This window comes from Gorilla gorilla, chromosome 21, assembly GCF_029281585.2.
Source record: "Gorilla gorilla gorilla isolate KB3781 chromosome 21, NHGRI_mGorGor1-v2.1_pri, whole genome shotgun sequence".
NCBI classification, from domain to species: Eukaryota; Metazoa; Chordata; class Mammalia; order Primates; family Hominidae; genus Gorilla; species Gorilla gorilla.
Window position 1 is genome coordinate 33,389,677 of NC_073245.2, and position 21,465 is coordinate 33,411,141.

Here is a 21,465-nt window from a genome sequence, read left to right on the forward strand (position 1 = left end):
TGGGCATGGTGGCACATTCCTGTAATCCCAGCTACTCCGGAGGCTGAGGCAGGAGAATCGCTTAAACTCGGGAGGCGGAGGTTGCAGTGAGCTGAGATCGCACCACTGCATTCTAGCCTGGACAACAGAGCAAGACTCCATTCTCGGAGGTGGAGGGGGAACTTGGAACTGTCTTTAAAGGATCATATATTAAATTAAATGGTCTCTGGGAAGCCACACAACTTAGGCTAAATTTCCTCACCCGCAAAACTGGTATAATACCTGTGAGGATGATCTCTCAAAAGCTGAGTATCAAACAAATTAGCTTAGTCATTATGAAAGAACTTTTAAAACTATAAAGAGATGCAATGCTGTTATGATCATCACCAATGCAACATGGATAGAACTTCAAGGAGTCTAATATTCATCCACTCAACAAATATACTGAGCACCTACGACTTTGCAGGTAATAATCCAGGGCCTGGAGATACAGCAGAGATAAAAACACACAAACATGGCCTTCCAAGGTTTACTTTCTAATGAGAATCACCATATAATAAAAACATATAAATATAAATGAATAAAACATTATGTAATTTATTTTTGCTAGATGGTGATAACAGTGTTGGAGAAAGAAAAAAAAAAAGTTTCCAGGAAGGACAAGATTGTTATTTTTAAAAGGGGTGGCCAGAGAAGACCTCACCAAGAAGTTGACATGTGAAGAGGGAGCTGAAGGAAGCAGGGACCCAGCAACATTCTGTTTGGGGAAAGAGTAGGGAGACAGACGGAACAGTACATGCAAAGGCTCTGAAGTGGGAGCTGGGTGCACAAGGAAGGGGATAGTCTTTGAGGGCCACTACAGAGACATCAGCTGTTATTTGGAATGATATGACCTTACTTAACTTGGGTTATGTTACTTCATTAACACATTTATGCCTAGTGTTCCTTCACTGGAACGCTAAGCACGTGGGAGTTATTTATATCCTATCCTACTGCTCAAGGTCATCACCAAGGTCTGATTTCCAAAATTCAAAAAATTGCAACCTCAGACATAAATGGAAACAGACTGGAAAAGTGCAGCAGTATGGCAATGTCAGGAGGCTAGAGCATCACCCCAGGCAACAGATGATGCGGGGTGCACATACAAAGCCTCCTTAGTTACACACACGATCAGTGGCCTCTCTGAAATGGAATTTCCAAAGGTTAGAATACCTCATCACCAGATACAATAAGTAATAAGTGGTCTCAGCCGGGCACAGTGGTTCATGCCTATAATCCCAGCACTTTGGGAGGCCGAGGTGGGTGGATCGCCTGAGCTCAGGAGTTCCAGACCACCCTGGGCAACATGGTGAAACCCCGTCTCTACTAAAATACAAACAATTAGCTGGGTGTGGTGGCTTGTGCCTGTAGTCCCAGCTACGAGGGAGGCTGAGGCACAAGAATCGCTTGAGCCCCAGAGGCAGAGATTGCAGTGAGTCAAGATTGTACCACTGCACTCTAGCTTGGGCTGCAGAGTGAGACTCTGTCTCGAATAAATAAATAAATAAACAAATTAAGTAAGTAAATAAATAAGTAAGGAAGTAAGTGATCTCTTCAGGTAAGATCACTTTTTACTTATAAGACCTGAACAAAATAAAAGAGGGAATGTGAAACAAACTGTTTTCTCCTCCATTTTAAAAATACAATATAATTCAGGCGTAGGTGTGTTTTGAAAAATAGCATATCTAAAGCCTTAGCTAAAACTAAACTTCTTACAAAGATCTTTAAAGCCAGAAGAGACCTTTTAGAATCATCTAGCTCAAAAGCATTTTCTCCTTTGAAATGATTTTAAACTGTCTGCCTTGAAACAGCTTGTAGAGGGCGAGTCCCACTTCCAATCCCACAGCAGCTGTGAGCCAGAGCACAACACCCACGTCCCCTGCTCTGGTCAACGGTGGTCTCCATTTTCACTGCAGAAATATCCCATCACTAAGGCATGAAAGATCTCTTTCGCTGAAGGGAGAGGGATGAATTTCTCTCAAAGAGCCATCCCATCTCAGACCAATGAAAATAATAATCCTGTGAATTTTGTTATGCCCGGTCTCACTGGGTAGAAAGCATTACTTTAAAAAATAACCATGAGTCTACTGAAGTTAATGTAAATCCATCCCCCTCCCCCCAAACCCCACTGTCAGTTCTCAGTGGAATCACAATCAGTTATTGCATAGCAGGGAATGGTCATTCTCAACCAATGTTCAGGTAAAGAAAATTCTCTTTATCCCACTAGTTTTAATGACTTTTATTCCAACTTTCATTCCTTATGGCACTGTGTTTATTTGAACATATTAGTAAGAAGCAAAAATTACTCTAATTCCAAGTAATTTTAACTATTTTTAGTTACCACATGCCTACTGTATTAAGAAGTTTATAGAAACTAAGACAGACACTGTCCCTGTGCTTAAACTTAAGTCAGGCTTTCCAGCTTCATTCACTTAGAGCACACCCCTTTAGTCTCCATATGTCAGTAGCAGCCACACCAGTTATTCAGCACCGACACCTGTCTCTGGGGCCAATAGTCTTGCTCTTCAAGGGGAAAACAGTCATTTCTCCCTTCAAAGTGATTTTAAACCATTTGCCTAAAAAGCAAACAAAAACTTTGTACATACCACTCCAATTTTTAGCCATCTTGAACATATTTGCAGCTCTGGTATACATTTCACAAGCCTCTTCTATTCTTGTGTTTCCTCTGAGAAAAAGTTAAAAATTAGATTACATTTTAACAACCATCCACATCTCTAATTCTCCCTCCCTCAAATGATAAACATTTAGTATATACTTGCTATGTGCCAGACAAGCATTACAGAATCTTAACCTCTATTTAAAGGAGATACTCTTACTATCCCTGTTTTCCAGATGAGGAAACTGGGGTGTTAAGTGGTAAAGTAACTAGCCCGAGGTGACACAGAAAGGATAGCTCAGAATTAAGACTCAAACACAGGGCAGGGCATGATGGCTCATGCCTGTAATCCCAGAACTTTGGGAGGCCAAGGTGGGCGGATCACCTGAGGTCAGGTGTTCGAGACCAGCCTGGCCAACATGGTGAAACCCCATCCCTACTGAAAATACAAAAATTAGCTGGGCATGGTGGCATGTGCCTGTAGTCCCAGCTACTCAGGAGGCTGAGATAGGAGAATTGCTTGAACCTGGGAGGCAGAGGTTGTAGTGAGCTGAGATCGTGCCATTGCACTCCAGCCTGGGCAACAAGAGCAAAACTATGTCTTAAAAAAAAAAAAAAAAAAAAAAAAAAAAAAAAAAAAAAGACTCAAACACAGATCTGGCTGACCCCAGAACCAGAGGTGTTACAAACTGAAGACGTTATTCTGATTACATCTTTAATCAGAGTCCTTCCCATCTATAAAAGCTGGAAGTTTTATATCAGTCTGAGTAGTTAAAAGTACATTTTTCAAAGGAGATTAAATTTTGAAGGATAAAGACATCTTTACCCTGTTATCTTCCAAGAGTTCAGCACTATGTTTATTCAGAAGCCACGTCTTATGAGAAAGTGGCACGACATTCTACAGCTGTATGATGTCAACTCTGGTAAGGGCAAGTCCTTCTCCAACCTGGAGGAAGCCTCAGGGTCCGGCCCAGTTTAAAAATGCATTTTGCAACACCCTGAGAAATGCATTTTACAACACCCTGAGAGAAGGGTACCTCCACTGTTGCTTGGACATATACAGTTCTGCAAAGTTCTTTACCAAGCAGCTGATTCCACTGAGGGACAGCTTTAAGCTACTTGGAAATTTCTTCTCACATAAAAGCCAAAATTATCCTCCGTAATCCTCCCAGAGTTAACTTTGCTTTTACTATGCTAAGGCCCCTCCATGAAAGACGTTTATCTATCTTGTCTATTTATAATCATAAAATAAACAGTGGAAAACTGAGATGCAGCAGACTCTGTACAGTACACATAATAAGGAACTCAGTGGGGTATGGATATAAGGACTCAGAGACAGGACAGGTCAAGGCTGACACTGGATGCTGGGCCTGGTATGAACACATGTACATGAAAGAGTGCACACACGTGTTAGGAACTCCATTAAACTCCAAGCTCCAGCAGAGGAGCTTGCAGCTCCCTGTCAACACAAGTCCTAGTGCAGAGCAGAGGCTGGGCATACAGCAAGGCTCAGGTGTGACTCAGACCTTAGGCAATAACTACTAACAGTATGGCCCTGGACCAGTTCTTTAACTCCTTCACACCTCAGTTTTGGCATGCGTAAACTGAAGATAATGTATACCTAGGAGTTATTATGAGGATCAAAAGAAATAATCCACATACAGCTGTCACTGCAGAGCTTCACCCAGAGCAGGTACTCAATCAGAATGGTTATCATATCTAGATCCATGTATGGAAAGCATAAAAACCTTTGGGAATATTACATTGTATGTCTCATAAGGAACATGTATCTAGAATAAATGCAAATCGAAACCACACATGTGATACCACATGGCTCCTGCTAGGATGGCTAGGATGGGCTACTGTCTGTCAAAAGACAAAAAATAACAAGAGTCAGGGAAGACGTGGAGAAACCTTATATATGTGGAGAAACCTTATATACGACTGGGAGGAATATAAAAGGGTGCAGCCACTTTGGAAAATGTTACCATATAACCCAGCAATTCTATTCCCAGGTACACACCCAAGAGAAATTAAAACACATCCCGGCAGGGCGAGGAGGCTCACGCCTGTAATCCCAGCACTTTGGGAGGCCGAGGCTGGAGGATCACCTGAGGTCAGGAGTTCAAGACCAGCCTGGACAACATGGCGAAACCCCATCTCCACTAAAAATACAAAAACAATTAGCCAGTGTGGTGGCACATGCCTGTAGTCCCAGCTACTTGAGGGACTGAGGTTACAGTAATCCGAGATCACACCACTGCACTCCAGCCCACCAGTCTAGGTGACAGAGCGAGACTTTGTCAAGAAGAAAAGAAAGAAAGAGAGAGAGACAGAGAAAGAGAGAGAGAGAAAGAAAGAAAGAAAGAAAGAGAATGAAAGAGAGAGATAAAGAGAGAAAACGCATATCCACACAAAAACTTGTATGCAACTGTTCACAGCAGCATTAATCATAATAGCTAAAAAGTGGCCAGGCACAGTGGCTCACGCCTGTAATCCCAGCGCTTTGGGAGGCTGAGGTGGGTGGATCACTTCAGGACCAGGAGTTTGAAACCAGCCTGGCCAACTTGGTGAAACCTCCATCTCTAGTAAAAATACAAAAATTAGCTGGGCATGGTGGTGGGTGCCTGCAGTCCCAGCTACACGGGAGGCTGAGGCAGGAGAATCACTTGAACCTGGGAGGCGGAGGATGCACTGAGCCGAGACAGTGTCACTGCACTTCAGCCTGGGCGACACAGAGACTCCGTCTCAAAACAAAAAAAAGCTAAGGAGTGGAAACAACCCAAAAGTCCATCAACCGATTAACAGATAAATAATATGTGGTATACACATACAATGGAATATTAATGCACAATATGAGCAGTCACAATGAGATTCCATTTATGTGACAGGTCTACACTAGGCAAATTTTTAGAGACAGAAAACAGGTTAGTGGTTGGTAGTGCTATGGTTTGAATGTTTTTGTCCCCTCCAAAACTAAATTAAAATTTAATCCCCAATGCAACAGTGTTGGGAGGTAGGGCCTACTGGGAGGTGTTTAGGTCATGAGCCCTCTGCTCTCATGAATTTATTAAGGCCACTAATAAAAGAGCTTGTGAAAGGGAGGTTCCATTTTCTCTGGTTCTCTTCTACCATGTGAAGACAAAGCAAGAAGGCCCTCACCAGATACCAGACGCTGGTGCCTTGATCTTAGACTTTCCAGCCCCCAAAACTGTGAGAAATACATTTCTGTTCTTATAAATTACCCAGGCTAAGGTTATTGTGTTACAGCAGCGCAAAGCAGGCAAAGACATCTAGAGGTGGGAGTGTTGGGGAAAAGCAGGGAGGTGAGGGAAAATGACAGCTAAATGGTACAGGGTTTCTTTCTGGGGTGATGAAGATGTTCTAAAACTGCTGTGGTTGCATAGCCCTGTGAATAGGCTAAAAACCTCTGAATTGTACATTTTAAATCAGTGAATTGTATGGTATGTGTATTAAATCTCAATAAAACCTCCTCCCCAACACACACAAAAAAAATCAAAAAACAAACAAAAACCTTTGGGGACTATGTTACACAGTGAAAGATAGAATGGCAACAAGCCATACCAAAAATGAAGTGTCAGAATAAGCTACAGCTTTCTCTCACACCTTCATGTCCCTTTCCCTCCACCTCAAATCTACACATTAAAAAAAAAGAAAAACAGCTAATAAGTTTCCTAAATGGAAAATTCCTGACATGAAAACGTTCTCAACCTTAGCCATACCTCCCCTGGCGTAAAGTCTTGCTACTTTCTTGGGTCTTGTTTTTCTAAAGAGTACTGGGAATCTTGAAATGTAATTATAGTTCAATCATTCTTATTAAAGGTTTCTAAATAAAACTAGCTTAATTAAAATGTACTTTATCCACTTATTTTCAGAGACAGGATACAGTTAGAATTAACAGAGTTCCTACATTATTCTAGGTTTTATGCTAGATATTTCCATATATGTTATGTCATTTTCATTATTACAACCATGAAAGACACTATCTCTATTTTACCGAAGAGAAAATGGCATCTAGAGGACAATGGCTTATCCAAGGCTACCCAGCCAAGGTCAGTAGTGTACCTGACACTTGACTTCAAGTTCAGTGACCTTTGAACTTTGCTAAACCATGAGATCCTCATGTCTCCTGAAACAGAATTGCCAGAGGTAGCCTCACTTTAAAAACCCATTTGTCATAAACCGACCATAACTTTAAAACTTCCTGAAAAAAGGTACTTTTGAAATTACACTGGATGCTTATTTTGTTTTATGTGAAAGTTAATTTTTTGTAAATTTTATGGACAAGTATTCAGAATTTGCATTCAGAGTAACAACTGTTATCCAGAGGTCTCACAGTGAAGCAGAAGATCCTTGGAAAAAATATTCTGTGGGGAATCCATATTACGCAGCGACATAAGTTAAACACTTAGCACTCAATTGACATTAAGAAGCTAAACTGAGCTAAATTAACTATTTTTTTGTATTACAGGAATCTGACTTGGAAGAAGAAAACATTTTCCCCACCGTGAAAGAAAACACTGCCCAGCTAGCACAAAAACCACTGCCACCTGGCTGGCCCAGGTGAACCACCCTTGCATTCCAGAGGCAAGGCAGACTCTCTTCTTCTTGACCGTACTTATTCAGGAAATATTTACTGAGATCCATATGTGCCAGAAAACACTAAGGAAATAAACTTCTTGCCCACAAGGAGGTCACGACACTGAGGAAAGAATATCAAGCTTCATGGCCAGAAGGGTCTGAGAAAAAGCCTATCAATTCCCCATGTTCCCCTGAGGAAACATTGTCAAAGCCACAAATGTCCCACCAGGAGCCAGTGAACAGCAGAGCTGTGAAAACCAATTCATCTTCAAATAATCTAAAATCTTGATTTCCCCCATCCTGAATAATAACTATTGCAGAGCATTGTAAAACTATGACAACTATAGTCCGTACTATTTTAAAACTGTGGGTGGGAGGAAGGAGACATCGTAGAATTGTGAGAACTAATGACACACACATCATGAGATGTACCTCAAAGAAAAAGGCTGACAACTCCTGAGATAGAAATAAAGTTGCCTCTAAAATCACAAGATATTAGAGTAGAAATACCACAAAAAGTGACAGTGACAGTACTATGAAGATAAGCATGTAGAACCAGAGGCAAAATTCAGCTCTAACATCAAGATGCCATGAAGGGGTGTGTCAAGCCACCCCAAAAGACTGAAAAGGGACTTGCCCAGTGTGGGGAGCCTGGGGGGATCCCCACAAAGCATGGTACCTCCTTCTTCTCATTATTTACCAGCAGTATCTCCTTAGCCACTAGACTGATGCTCTGGGGAAGAGGAAGCAGCACAGGGCCTGGCACACAGGCCACAATAACAAGGCTGACTGCTTAGTGTCTGGATGGAACAAACTGTCCACATTCATTTTTTAAGGTTTCCCATGTATGCCTCAAAACAATAAGCAAATGTAGAAAGAATCCAGAAGAGAGGAAAATTCAAAATCTGTCTGAAAGTGCCTCTGCCATACACAACTACTCTGTGATATTATAGGCTCTATAAACAATTTATTTCCACCTGATGCTTCACTTCCGGAATCTCCACAGATTCTAAAAACTTGGGGCTTTCCTAGGTAAACTTAACCCTTCCAAGATTACTTTATTTCAGCGCTTAATATATTTTAAAACAGTACAAATCTTTTATGTGATGCAAAAGTAGAGATTTCTTCAGTGGAGGAGATGCAGAGGCCCCAGGAGGACACAAAACAACTGGAAGAGATATTTTTACATGTTCTCAACACAAAGAAATGATAAATGTATGAGGTGATGAGTATGCTAACTATCCTGATTTGATCATTATACAACACAGACGTATATCAAAAAATCAAACTGTACCCCATCAATATATGCAATACAATGTGTCAATTAAAAACTATTTTTTTAAAAAGGTAGGAGGGAGATACTCTCCAGAATGCTAATTTGAATTCTTACAGCAAAAGGCAGCATTTAAATGTTTCACTGTTCTTTTATAAATCGGTAATGCAGAAGCCCAAGGTATGGTGGAAAGGCCCAGGGCATGGGCTTGAGTCAGACCACCTACAAATGAACAGTATCATTTATTTACCAGCCTCCAGTTCCCTGGAGCAGCCAGGCCTGTCTTGGCCTTGGAGAGAAAGAAAAATTCCACCAAGCCAGCTAGCACTGTACCAGTAAGGGGAGCGCTGTCTTAGTGGCCTTGAGCTTTTGGAATCAATTTTCTAAGAACTTTTCACTTTACTTCTGCTTAATTAAGGACAAAAATCATAGATTCTCAAACAGAGAAAATAATCAGAGACATTTAAGGACTGTGACCAAAGTATTTGTGTTTAAGCACAATTTCCTGAAATAAAGCTTATGAGAACAAGTATAACAAAGAAAACTAGTTAGACTTTATTTTGACAATAGTTTTCTAATGCCTCAACTTTATATGGGGAGTAGTCATCTTTATAGAGAAGAAATAGGTATAGACTGGACCTATTTATAAAACAAAACAAACATATTTAAATACTTAAGAAAGATAATGGTAACTGCTAGATTAATTCAGAAATGACTGTTACATACAACCTGATTTACCAAGAGCAGTTTTTAAATTGAATTTCAGTCGTTATAAAAATTTAAGCTGAATTTCAGTCTTCAGAAAATACTGATGAGACATGTGATTCCCAAAAAATCATGGTGGCTGCTTAGATAAATATATCCACACATCCTCCAAAAACCTTACAGATCAACAAAAAGCATACACAACCACCCATAATCCGTGCCTACAGCAAAAGGAGGCAGTATTCAGCAAGCCTCCATTAAATATAATTGAGGAAATAAAAAATCCAAAACTACCAGAGCTAGCAACACTGCCTCTGCTGCCAGTCAGAGGGGCGTCTGTGGACAGGAGAGGGGAGTTTAACCTGGCAATCATTGTCCAGGGAAGAACTCTCAGCAAGGAAGTGCCCTACCAGGGTGGGCAAACACCCCAGACCAGGTGGAAGACCTGGCAGGTTAGAGCACTGCAGTTGGGAACTGAATAGAAGGGCTTTGCCACAGGCTGCAGTTTCCAGAAGACACTGCTTCTGGGAGAAGGCAACTTAGAAGGTGGGGGCAGCTCTATGGAGGTTTGGCAGTGAAAGGAAAGAAGGCAAGTGATGGAAATACATTCTTGAAACAAAAGAATATCACAGAATTAGAAGTCACACAAACCTACCCCTCCACAGCACCATTCATTAAAGAAACCACACTTAACTGTACCTACACAAGGCAGCATTTAAACTAAGAAACCCATGAAGTCACACAAACCGCTCATCTCCTATCACAGAAACACATGCTATTGTGTGTCCAAGAAACTCTGTGACTCTCTACACTAAACAGAAAGGAGAAACAGCATCCATATGAAGCTACTACATAAGAAAGAAGATCCTAAGTGAATTAATGCAGGAATAGAAAACCAAATACCGCATGTTTTCACTTATAAGTGGTAGCTAAACACTGGATACCCATGGGCATAAAAATGGCAACCGCAGACACTGGGGACACTAGAGGGGTATGGGGAGAGAAACAGTTGAAAAACTATTGGGTACTATGCTCAGTATCTGGGTGACAGGATCATTTGTACCCTAAACCTCAGTATCACACAATATACCCAGTTAACAAACCTGTATATGTACCCCCGACTCTAAAATGAGCCATACCAAAAAAGCCCCAAAACAAAAAAGAAACAAGAATTAAAATACGTTCCCTAAAACAATCACAAGGCACAGGAAAACAATTCCATATGACTGAAATATCATTAAACAGATATGAAAGTACATCATAAGCTAGAAATTTAAAAACTCATCATGGAAATACACAAAAAAATAAGATGATGAACTCTTGTTTCAAATTCTAGAAGGATAGAAATAAAAAGACAAAATGATCTCAGAAATAAAATCTCTGTTATAGCATACCTAAGGGGAAAGCAGATTCTACTGACAATAAGGAAAACTATGAAAACAGCCAAGAGAACAAAAATGAAGAGAAAAGGATCTAAGTAAAAGTAATACAGGATGGGCAAAGAGCCAATATCCATGTAATTAGAGTCCCTAAAGAGGGGAAGAAAAAACCCATTTTCACAATCTGAGAAAATTTTCTGGAAACAAAAGGCATTAATCGAAATACTGAACAGGCCTACATGTACTTGGAAAACTGACCCAGAATAGTCTACTGTGAAACATATCCTAGTAAGATGACTAGATTTTATAAATGAAGAACATTTCTGGGCTTCCACATAAAAACTCAAAGTTACTTATAAAACTAAGAAAATCAGGCTAAGACTTCAACAGCAATATACGGAGCAAAACAACAGTGGAACAATGCTTTACCAGAAACTCAAGGGGGAAAAAAGTGTGAGCCAAGGATTATACAACCAGGCCATCCAGCATGCAACCCCCAGTGTAAGCCAGGACCCAAGGGATAACTAAGAGATGACTAGGAAACATAGCTGAAATGACTGGTGGTGTCACTGCATATGTTGTATTGTAGATCTAAGACAAAATGTAAGGACAAGGGTAGAAAAATAATAGGGAAACACTTCTATGTCTGACAAAGTACAAACAGCTTTAAAAAAAAAAACAGGCATATTAGAGAACAAGAGATGTAGAACGTGCTCACTGAGAAGCACATAGGTAACAGGAGTTTTCTGGAGTGAACAAAATAATAGGCGCCTAAGTAAGGAAAAGGAGCTAAGGATATTTAAAAACATTTATAGCATAAAGGTAACCAGTAGAACAAAACTACAAACCTTCCTAAATAAAAAAAGAGACATGAAGACAAATAGCAATGAAAATATAATATACAGTAAATATAGTAGTATGACAGTTAAGAACCAATCATATACTCGTCATTTTCAGATCTGCTCAAAAAACAAAACCCAACTTTGTGCTCAATGCAAGAAACACAACTAAAATACCTATTCCAAAAGGCTTAAAATAAAGAGATGGTCAAAAGTATACCAAACAAATCAAGCAGCTCTCATTAGAGCTGTCATAACAGCAAATAACCCTGACGTCTCCCAAAGGCTTCTCTCAGTCACTTGACTTGTTTACTGCAGACTGGCTGTGACTACTGGCTCTTTCTCCAAGTGTCATCATTCTCTACTCTGGAATGTAGCCCTTATCCGGTATATATACTCTTCTTAATTTCTTACAGAAGGGTAAAAGCCATGGCAGAAGTGCCTTCCGCTCACACTTCATCAGTCAAAGTCAGTCACATGGCCACAACTGGCAGCAGAGGGCACAAGGTAACAGACAGCATGTATGATCCTCTTACATAATACAGTCCTAAGGAATGCAAACACAAGCAGTAAGAAAACAAAGATTGCTACCCTGCAATGAAACAAAGTAGAATTTGGGCTCAAAGGCCTTAAATGAAATAAAGAAGTTCACTTCATAATGCTAAAAATATAATTCATAATAATATTAGTTGTGAAAATCTATGTACCAAAAACACAGTAGCCCCCTTTATAAAGCAGAAATTGCAAACGTTAAAAAAGATAGAAATACACTTATAAGAAAGCAGATATTAATATGCCCCCCAAAACAGATCAAGTGAACAGAAAATACAGACATGAAAGACAGAGACAATATAATCAATAACTAGACAAGAGGGATCGCTATCAAAATTTGATAAGAAAATATCCACCTTCTAAAGTATACATGGGAGATTACAATCCCAGCACTTTGGGAGGCCAAGGCAATTGGATCGTTCGAGGTCAGGAGTTTGAGACCAGCCTGGCCAACACGGTGAAACCGTGTCTCTACTAAATATACAAAAATTAGACAGGTGTAGTGGCGTGTGCCTGTATTCCTAGCTACTGGGGAGGCTGAGGCAGGAGAATCGCTTGAATCTGGGAGGCGGAGTTTGCAGTGAGCCGCACCACTGTACTCCAGCCTGGGCAATAGCGTGAGACTCTGTCTCCAAAAAAATAAAGTGTACATGGGTGCTGGGTGCAGGTGGCTCATGCCTATGATCCCAGCACTCTTTGGGAGGCCAAAGCAGGAGGATTGCTTAGGCCAGGAGTTCGAGACCATCCTGGGAAACACAGCAAGATTCCGTGTCGAAAAAAAAAATTTTAAGTAAAGTGTACCTGGACCATTCATGAACACCAACAATATATTAAGTGGCAACGAAAATCTCAGTAAGTTCTCTGATCATAATGAAAAAAAAAAGTTTAAGTAATAATATACAAAGAAAGGCCATTCTTTCTACATGGAATAAAACCCTTACAATAAAAGCCTCTTGCAACAAAGGGGAAACAAACTAAGATAAAAACATTATGTAACAGGATCTATAAAATACAACTGAAGCAGTTTTAAGAAAAAAATGTATAGCCATGAATATTTTAATCCATACAAATAAAGTAATGAAAACAGTGAATAAACACCTCCCTAGAAAAATGAACCAGAGGGAAAAACAAAAGAAGCCAAAGAAAGCAATAAAGATAAAAGTATAAGTCAGTAAGACAGAAAACACAAAACCAGTAGAACAAATCAATCAAAATATTGGTTGTTTAGAGAAAAAGAATCAAGGAAAAAAGGGGGAAAACACAAACACAAAAATAAAGTGACAGAAGAAAATTACTAAAACAGAACATTTTTAAAAGTCAGAAAAGACTACTATGCACAATGCAAATACATTTTTTAAAACTTAGATAAAATGAATTATTTCCTAGGAAAACACAATTTACCAAAATTGACCTCAGTAGAAATAGAAAATTTAAACACTACTAACTCCAGAGACAAAAACAAGAAAGTTATCAAAGAAATACCCATCAAAAGCCCCAATGGTTTCACTGTGGTATATTCTTAAACCTTCAAAGACCAGAGTCCAAAAAAAAAAAAAGAACAACATCCAAATTATTTTTAGGAGGCACCTGTAACAGCAATACTTCAAGCTGATAAAGTAAAGCTATATACAAATGAATTGTAGATAAAACAATCCTAAATCATGTATGTAAAAATAGAATCTAGGCCAGGCACAGTGGCTCATGCCTGTAATCCCAGCCCTGTGAGAGATCAACCAGGCAGATCATTTGAGCCCAGGAGTTTGAAACCAGCCTAGCCAATATGGTGAAACCCCATATCTAATAAAAATACAAAAATTAGCTGGGCATGGTGGCCTGTGCCTGTAATCCCAGCTGCTGAGGAGGCTGAGGTGGGAGGATCACTTAAGCCTGGGAGGCGGAGGTTGCAGTAAGTAATGAGCACATCACTGCACTCCAGCCTGGGCAACAAAGTGAGACCCTGTCGCAAAAAAATAAACAAATAAATAAAAATAAAAATGGAATCTACATTTAAAAATATATTATAATCCTGAGAGGTTTACTCCAGGAGTGCGAGGACAGTACAATACGAGGCCTCATATTTACTAATTAACATATAATAACTCTAAGGAGAAAAATGTTTATCTCCGCAGATATTCAAAAAGGCCTTCAAAATACAACACTAATCCCTAATGAATACACGGACTAAAACTGGAATTGACAGACAAGTCCTCACCATGAAAAAATATACCTTAATTCAAGGAAGTATTGACTTATTAGATTTTGTTATTACTTATAAGTTCCACTTAAATACAGAAATAGTTAACATTCTGAAACTCTACTTCCAAGTTTCCTTACTGTGAACTTTATTAGTCACTGAAAATTCTTTGAAGGTACAAAAGCTTTACTGATTTTATCATCCAATCAGATAAACACAATGTGAAAATCTAAGAAGAGTATATGAAGTCTGTAACTAGGGTGATTCTGTGTCCTCATTGCATAGATATGCTTGACTTGTACCCATTTTCTTAGTATCTCAAAAATATCACAATTTGGACAATATATTCTCTTTGACTCCATAACTCACAAAAATAGAAAAATATATTAAAAAAATTTTAAGTATAATATTTTGATTAGCTTAATTATTCAGCATTAATTCATAGATGAATTAAGATTTAAATATGCTGTTTATATATAAAAGGTAATAGAGATGGAGACATAACTAAGTAAAATGAGGAGGTAAAGGGGAAAATGTAAGACCATGTAAGTTATAATAAATTTTTCATCATTTTTAGCAAAATCAACAGATACTGTCTGAAAATCAAGATATCAGGAAGTAGAAGTGCTCTAAAATTATTTAGAAATATGGTGGTAACCATCAGAAAAACTAATGAGAAAGTTAAAAATGGTTGCTTCTTGGGAGTAAGATTACGTAAAAAGAAGACTCAGAGAACTTTACTTTTCAACTGAAAACTCTCTGCGTTGGGCACGGTGGCTCATGCCTGTAATTCCAGCACTTTGGGAGGCCAAGGTGGGCGGATCATGAGGTCAGAAGTTCAAGACCAGCCTGGCCAACATGGTGAAACCCCGTCTCTACTAAAAATACAAAAATTAGCTGGGTGTGGTGGCACCCATCTGTAATCCAAGCTACTCAGGAGACTGAGGCAGCAGAATCACTTGAACCCAGGAGGCAGAGGTTGCAGTGAGCCAAGATCACGCCACTGCACTCCAGCCTGGGCAACAGAGCAAGACTCCATTTCAAAAAAAAAGAAGAAAACTCTCTGTACTCCTTGTACTTTTCTACCGTGTACAGCTACAATGTTTATAATAAGCAAATATTTAAATAAAATGCCTGGTACAGTGGCTAACACCTGTAATCGCAACACTTTGGGAGGCTGAGGTCAGCAGAGCAGATCGCTTGAGTCCCGGAGTTGGAGACGAGCCTGGGCAACATAGCAAGACCCTGTCTCTACAAAAAATACAAAATTAGTCAGGCATGGTAGTGCATGACTGTAGTCCTAGCTACTTGGGAGGCTGAGGTGGGAGGATCTCTTGAGCTCAGGAGGTCAAGGTTGAAGTGAGCAGATATCTCGCCACTGCCTTCCAGCCTAGGCAACAGAGTGAGAGCTCGTCTCAAAAAAATAAATACATAAATAAAACGGGAGAAAGCGACTTAAACTCTCCTTTACTTGGTATAGCTTTGTTCTTGAAAACTAGGTAAGAATAAAAGAAAAAACATCAGCATTTGTATTAGCATTAATACATTCATTCTCTCCACCAATATTTACCACGTGCCTAACGCATGCCTCAGGCTGGGTGAGGTGTTAGCCACAGCAACAAAACAGGCAGACTTCCAAGGAGCCACATATGATTACTGGCCCTCCCTCTCTCCAGAGTAACTGCACCTCACAGAGCTCACAAGAATGAAAGAATATGTGGAGAAAACTGCAAAAATTCAACAAGAAAAAGGCCAGTCTGGTAACAGTTTATCATTTGATACCAAGCTGTAACAACCTAAAATCAGAAAACCAAACAATTATAATAAAGTTATATAGCTCTGTGCAACTGAATAAGCATTCTGACCTCATTCAATCCTTAACAATCGTGAAAAACAGATTCTGTCTCTCTGCCCATCTGAAAACTAAAAAAAAAACAAGTTCTGAGTATGATTTACTTGACTATGGTCACCAAAATAGTAAATGAGAGAACTTGAGCCTCTACCTGGTCTCCCCATGAATAATAATATAATTATATTTCTTACGTATATTATATAATTTATAAAAATAATTGTTCAATTTATAATCGATTTCTTTTGAGAAAGATACACAAATATACGTATATATTTCTTATACTGTATCACCTGTCTCTGTAAGTAAACCTGAGCCTAATAATTTTTTTAAAAGTTCAATCTGCATTTGAACAAGAATTGTAACTGAGGAAAACCTAAATGCTTCACCTATGTTATCACATGGCCCCACCATATTTTGGCCAAACTTAAAAGCAATCTTTGTTGAAATAAACACAAGTGAAGAATACTGATAATTTACAGTCTACAATGCTTAAGAAATATTCACAATTTTCACAAACAACCAATAAATTATAGATTCATAATTATTTCAAGATAACCCAATGGGGCCTTTCATTAAATTTACATTGACATTGCCAAATTTATAGCTCTTGTGTAAACTCAGACTAAACACTGAAAGGCAAAGGAAGACAGCATTAACCATAAAGAACATCTTTCCACTGGCATTCTTTTTTTTTTTTTTTTTTTTTTGAGACGGAGTCTCGCTCGGGGGCCCAGGCTGGAGTGCAGTGGCACAATCTCAGCTCACTACAACCTCCACCTCCAAGGTTCAAGTGATTCTCCTGCCTCAGCCTACCAAGTAGCTGGTATTACAGGCGCCTGCCACCACGCCAGGCTAATTTTTGTATTTTTAGTAGAGACAGGGTTTCATCATGTTGGCTAGGCTGGTCTCAAACTCCTGACCTCAAGTGATCCACCCGCCTCGGCCTCCCAGAGTGCTGGGATTACAGGCGTGAGCCACTGCACCTGGCCTCCACTGTCAGTCTTAAGCACTTTTTTCTATGTGCATTGTGCAGGTTATTCCCAACCGGGTCTCATAGCAACAAGATGGAGGGGATAGTATTATAAGAGGCTTTTCCAATTCAAAACTATCTTAATGTCAGACTCAGGCCGATTTAAAATCATACCAGTAGTTCATTAACATTATAAACTGGAATTTGAAATTAACTACAAAATTCCATAGCTCATCCCTGGCAACAAACTAAAGGAAAAGACAACTCCTTTGGAAGTAGTTTTACTAAACGTACTATACTACAAACTTGAGAAAAAGTTTTAATTCCACAACTACAAAAGCACATCACTGGTTAACGGGCAATTAAGCAGAAACACAAACCACCACAACAGTGGTTTCCTGCAATGTTTGCATCCCTTGTCAGCTCTTTTCCTGGGGAGGAAGGTGGGGATGGGAAAGGAATATTGATACCTTACCTATCAAGCAGATAAGGCAGAGGATTTGTGCCTTACACAGAGAAGTAATATTTGACTGACACGTTCTCATAAATACATATGCATATTTTCATCTAATTTTACTGAAAGCAACAAACAAAAGCTATAGAATACTACTAAGAATACAGTATTGCTACAAAACCACTGTGAGTGGTAAACACTAGAGAACTCATGACAGGCTTTAATCTGCAGATAGAGCATTCAGAATGTCTGTGATGTGAAATATCTGCAATATGCCAAGCACTTTTTAATGACTGCCACAACCTGAAAACAGATGGCTTATCCTCTTTAAAGCACCAGCTAGTCAGCTCTTAAATATATGAGCTCTGATGATATTCAAGTCAGTATGTGTGTTTTATTAATTTTGTATTACATTAATTCTGGAGTCTGACATAGAGATGGATTACTCTGCGTTTTAAATAAAGGATTACATGCAGACCTTTAGGAATGAAAATGGTGACATTCTATAGCTAAGAAGGCAGGGGCAGGGTGGAATAACATGTATTCCAGTCTAGAAAGGTGATGATACATGCCATCTATAAGGTAGGATTCTAAACATCTAAAATTGATACAGAATCTTAATTGTCCTACTGACACAGGAACACTACGTCTGTTTTCTGGCTTCAGTAATTACACAATATTACTAAACTCCTAAAACTCTAAGTACTCTTCTTCCTGCAAGCTTTCCTGGAGCAAGTATTACTGGAAATAACAGTCTTCAAAGTATAAATCACACTTGCATGGTACATTAATGGTTAAAGCTCTTTCAGATATTTTATTTCATTAAAAGATCAATGAGGCTGGGCGTGGTGGCTCACGCCTGTAATCCCAGCACTTTGGGAGGCCAAGGCAGGTGGATCACGAGGTCAGGCGTTCGAGACCAGCCTGCCAACATAGTGAAACCCCGTCTCTACTAAAAATACAAAAAAAAAAAAAAAAAAAATTAGCCGGGCGTGGTGGCGGGTGGCTGTAATCCCAGCTACTCCGGAGACTGAGGCAGGAGAATCGCTTGAACCTGGGAGGCGGAGGTTGCAGTTAGTTGACATCGCGCCACTGCACTCCAGCCCGGGCGACAGTGTGAGACTCCGTCTCAAAAAAAAAAAAATCTATGATGCAGTCTATGGCTCTGAAATTCTGGAAAAGTTATCTGTTTGGCCTACTGCTTCTTTGATAAATAACTGGAGCTGATAATTTTGATGAATATGCTTATTAATATCTCATGGTCACTGTCTCCAACATCCATGGTTCCAAATGTTTTATAAACATAACCTCACTGAACTCCCATAAATTTTGAGATATACTATTATTGTCTCCATTTTATACACTGGAAACTGAAGCACAGAGAGGCTAAGTAACTTGCCCTAGGTCCCAAAGCTAGATAATAAACCAACCTGTTGTACCCAGGTAAGAACTAAGATGCATTAACTTTTGTGTAAACTGAGTGTGAATGGTGAAGATTCGTCTTCTTATATGTCCTGTCAATAACATAGGTAGCAACATTTAAAAGGGAGATGTTTCTTTAAAAACAAAGGCTTTTCAAAATCCTTTAAGGATTATAAGCTCAAGATTTGGCCTAGTTTCCTAAAAACATCGAAAACCTCTTTCCCAAAAGGAGTGTTCTCCTGAGACAAGCACCAAGTGCTGTCATGCTTTTTCCTTTGCCAGTTACAGACTCTCCCACAGGGAAGCACTTCCTGACTTGAAATAATGTTGTAACATTAAAATAACCTCCTGGCATGAGGTACTATGACATTAAATTTTATCAGAGTGAATTTTAAATGTTTTGTGAATCAAAACATTTAAAAGGAGTTAGTGTGGCGCTAGTACTTGATGGTACTGTCATAACTTTTAAATGCAAAACGAAACATAATTCATAGCTATATCTCCTACGCATCACATGAGAAATTTAGAAACCAGCTGTGATAAACGTCCTCTGAGAGGTTCCTGAGGACAGGGACCCTTATCTTCTTGCATTTTTGCAGCCCTTTATGCATTTCTGCAGTTATGCGTACTGCATGCAACTTCTCCTTAAGCATTTCCTAAAGACGTATCAATAGCGGTAAAGTATTATAATTTATAGCCAAAAGAATGAAGTTGGCAAAACAAGCTAAGAGCCCATCATGTCTGTCTTCTGAAATAGAGTCTGAACTGAATGTGTACAGAAATAAAATCTTGTCTAGTCATGCAATGGGTTAAGTATCTGCTCTTGGTAACAGCAAAGGATCTTTCACTTTCAAAAGAAAACAACGAAACAGGCACACACAAAATTTCTGCCTTTCTCATCCTAAACAGCTGAATCATTCACATATTCAACCGCCCAGAATTCTTCCGGGCTGTCAGTGCGGGCTCTGCTTTTTGAGAGGTTGGAATTTAAAATCCTCCTTAGGAGAGCACGGAAGAATTACAGGAAATTAAAGGGATTCCCAAAGGGAGCTGACTTAAACAGGAGCAGCGTTACCGTTAATCAAACAGGAGGCCCTGGCTATCAATCAATCTCTGGAGAAGGAAAAATACTATGCTGAGAAAATATATTCGTTCATTATTCAAGTATTTACTAAAGGTGTACTCGGCGCAAGGCCCCTGGAGAGAGGCCAACAAGCACACCAGCTCTGGATCCCGCGCCGGACCGCCCCCTCCCCCGCGGGGCCCACCTGCAGGCGGGACGCCCCCAGGTGCGCGTTCCAGGCGCCGGGGGCGGCCCCCGCACCGACCCCTCCGGCTCCACCCCGGCGCGCCTCACCCGGACCGGTCTCCGGAGCGATACGGGCTTCAGCGTGGCGAAATGCACCAATACGACTCGCTACGCACTGAGAAGGGGGCCCCACGCGCGCCCCGAGCTACCGCGCCCGCGGGCCTCAGGGAGCCGCTGACCAAGGTCGTGGGACCCCCGCACCAACCCGGGTCAAGGCGAGGGGGGCGATCTGGCGTCTCCAGAGGGCGCGTGAGGCTGACAGCCCCCCCGAGTGTTCTAGGGGCTTCGTGGGGCGCTTGGGGAGCTCTGGGGGTCCTAGGGGTTCTCTGAAAGGCGCGTGGGGGCTGAGGGTCCCTGTGAGACTCTGGGGATTCTAAGGGGGCGTGTTAGGGGATCCGGAGAGCGTGTGGGGGCTGAGGAACCCTGGGGAGTTCTGCCGGCCCTAGGGGGTCTCTAAAGTGCGCGTGGGGGCTGAGAGCCCCTGGGAGGATGCGGGGTTTCCAGGGACCCTGGGGGGCCCTGTGGGGTCTCTGGAGGGCGCGTGCGGACTGAGGGTCCCTGGGCGTCCTGGGGGCTCCAGGGGGCGCTGGGGGACCCTACAGGATTTCTGGAGGGCGCCTGCAGGCTGAGGGCCCCTAGACGTGGTCTGAGGGCCCCAGAGGTTGCGTGGGGGACTCGGGGGGTCAGCCTGAAAGGAAGGGGGCCAAGTACGGAGACCCCCCCCCAGGACACGCACGGTCTGGCGCTCACCCAAACAGCCCTCGGAGGAAGGAATGGGAGGCCTTGACTCGCTTCTCGGCCTCCGCCATCAGCTGTACTGCCTCACGCTCCTTCCCCGCGTTGTCCATGTCGCCCGCCGCCGCCGCCAGAGCCCCCTCAGCCGGCTCGCTGTGCGCCCAGGCGCCTTAACCCTCCCTCTGGCGGCCGCAGGGGCGCAGGCGCAGGCGCGACGCGCGAGGCCTTTCGGGAGTTGTAGTCCGGGTCCTGTCATGGCGGCGGGGATTCGCGAGCTGCCTACTACAGTTCCCAGGAGGCCCCGGGGCGGGGTGTGTGTGAGCCGAGCTTGCGCACCGCTAGCTCCCAGGACATCGGCGCAGGGGGCGTGACCCCCCCCCCCAAAGGGGTCCTGGGCCAAGGTGAACTTTAATTTTGTATGTATGCAGAAATGGAAAAATGATCCGTGGCCTCTAGTAAAGATCACCTCCTCAGTAAGACTCGCATGGCAATGGGATGGATGAAGGAACAGGGGATAACAGATTGGATGGAACCCACACCCTTC

General features: G+C 41.3%; 1 protein-coding gene across 2 annotated transcripts in view; it reads right to left on the reverse strand.

The window, feature by feature from the left end:
- The window catches only part of NAPB (NSF attachment protein beta), a 47,011-nt gene extending 25,872 nt beyond the window's left edge, over positions 1-21,139 (reverse strand). The window contains exons 1-2 of one of the 2 annotated variants that reach the window (XM_004061897.5): positions 20,937-21,139; positions 2,625-2,704 (exon numbers count right to left, since the gene is read on the reverse strand). In XM_004061897.5, the coding sequence (XP_004061945.1) occupies positions 2,625-2,704; positions 20,937-21,034 (178 nt within the window). In that variant the 5' untranslated portion in view covers positions 21,035-21,139. Of the gene's footprint in view, positions 1-2,624; positions 2,705-20,936 lie in introns of those variants that run through there. The other variant, XM_055372956.2, reaches the window with a different exon arrangement.
- Positions 21,140-21,465: the final 326 nt, after the last annotated feature.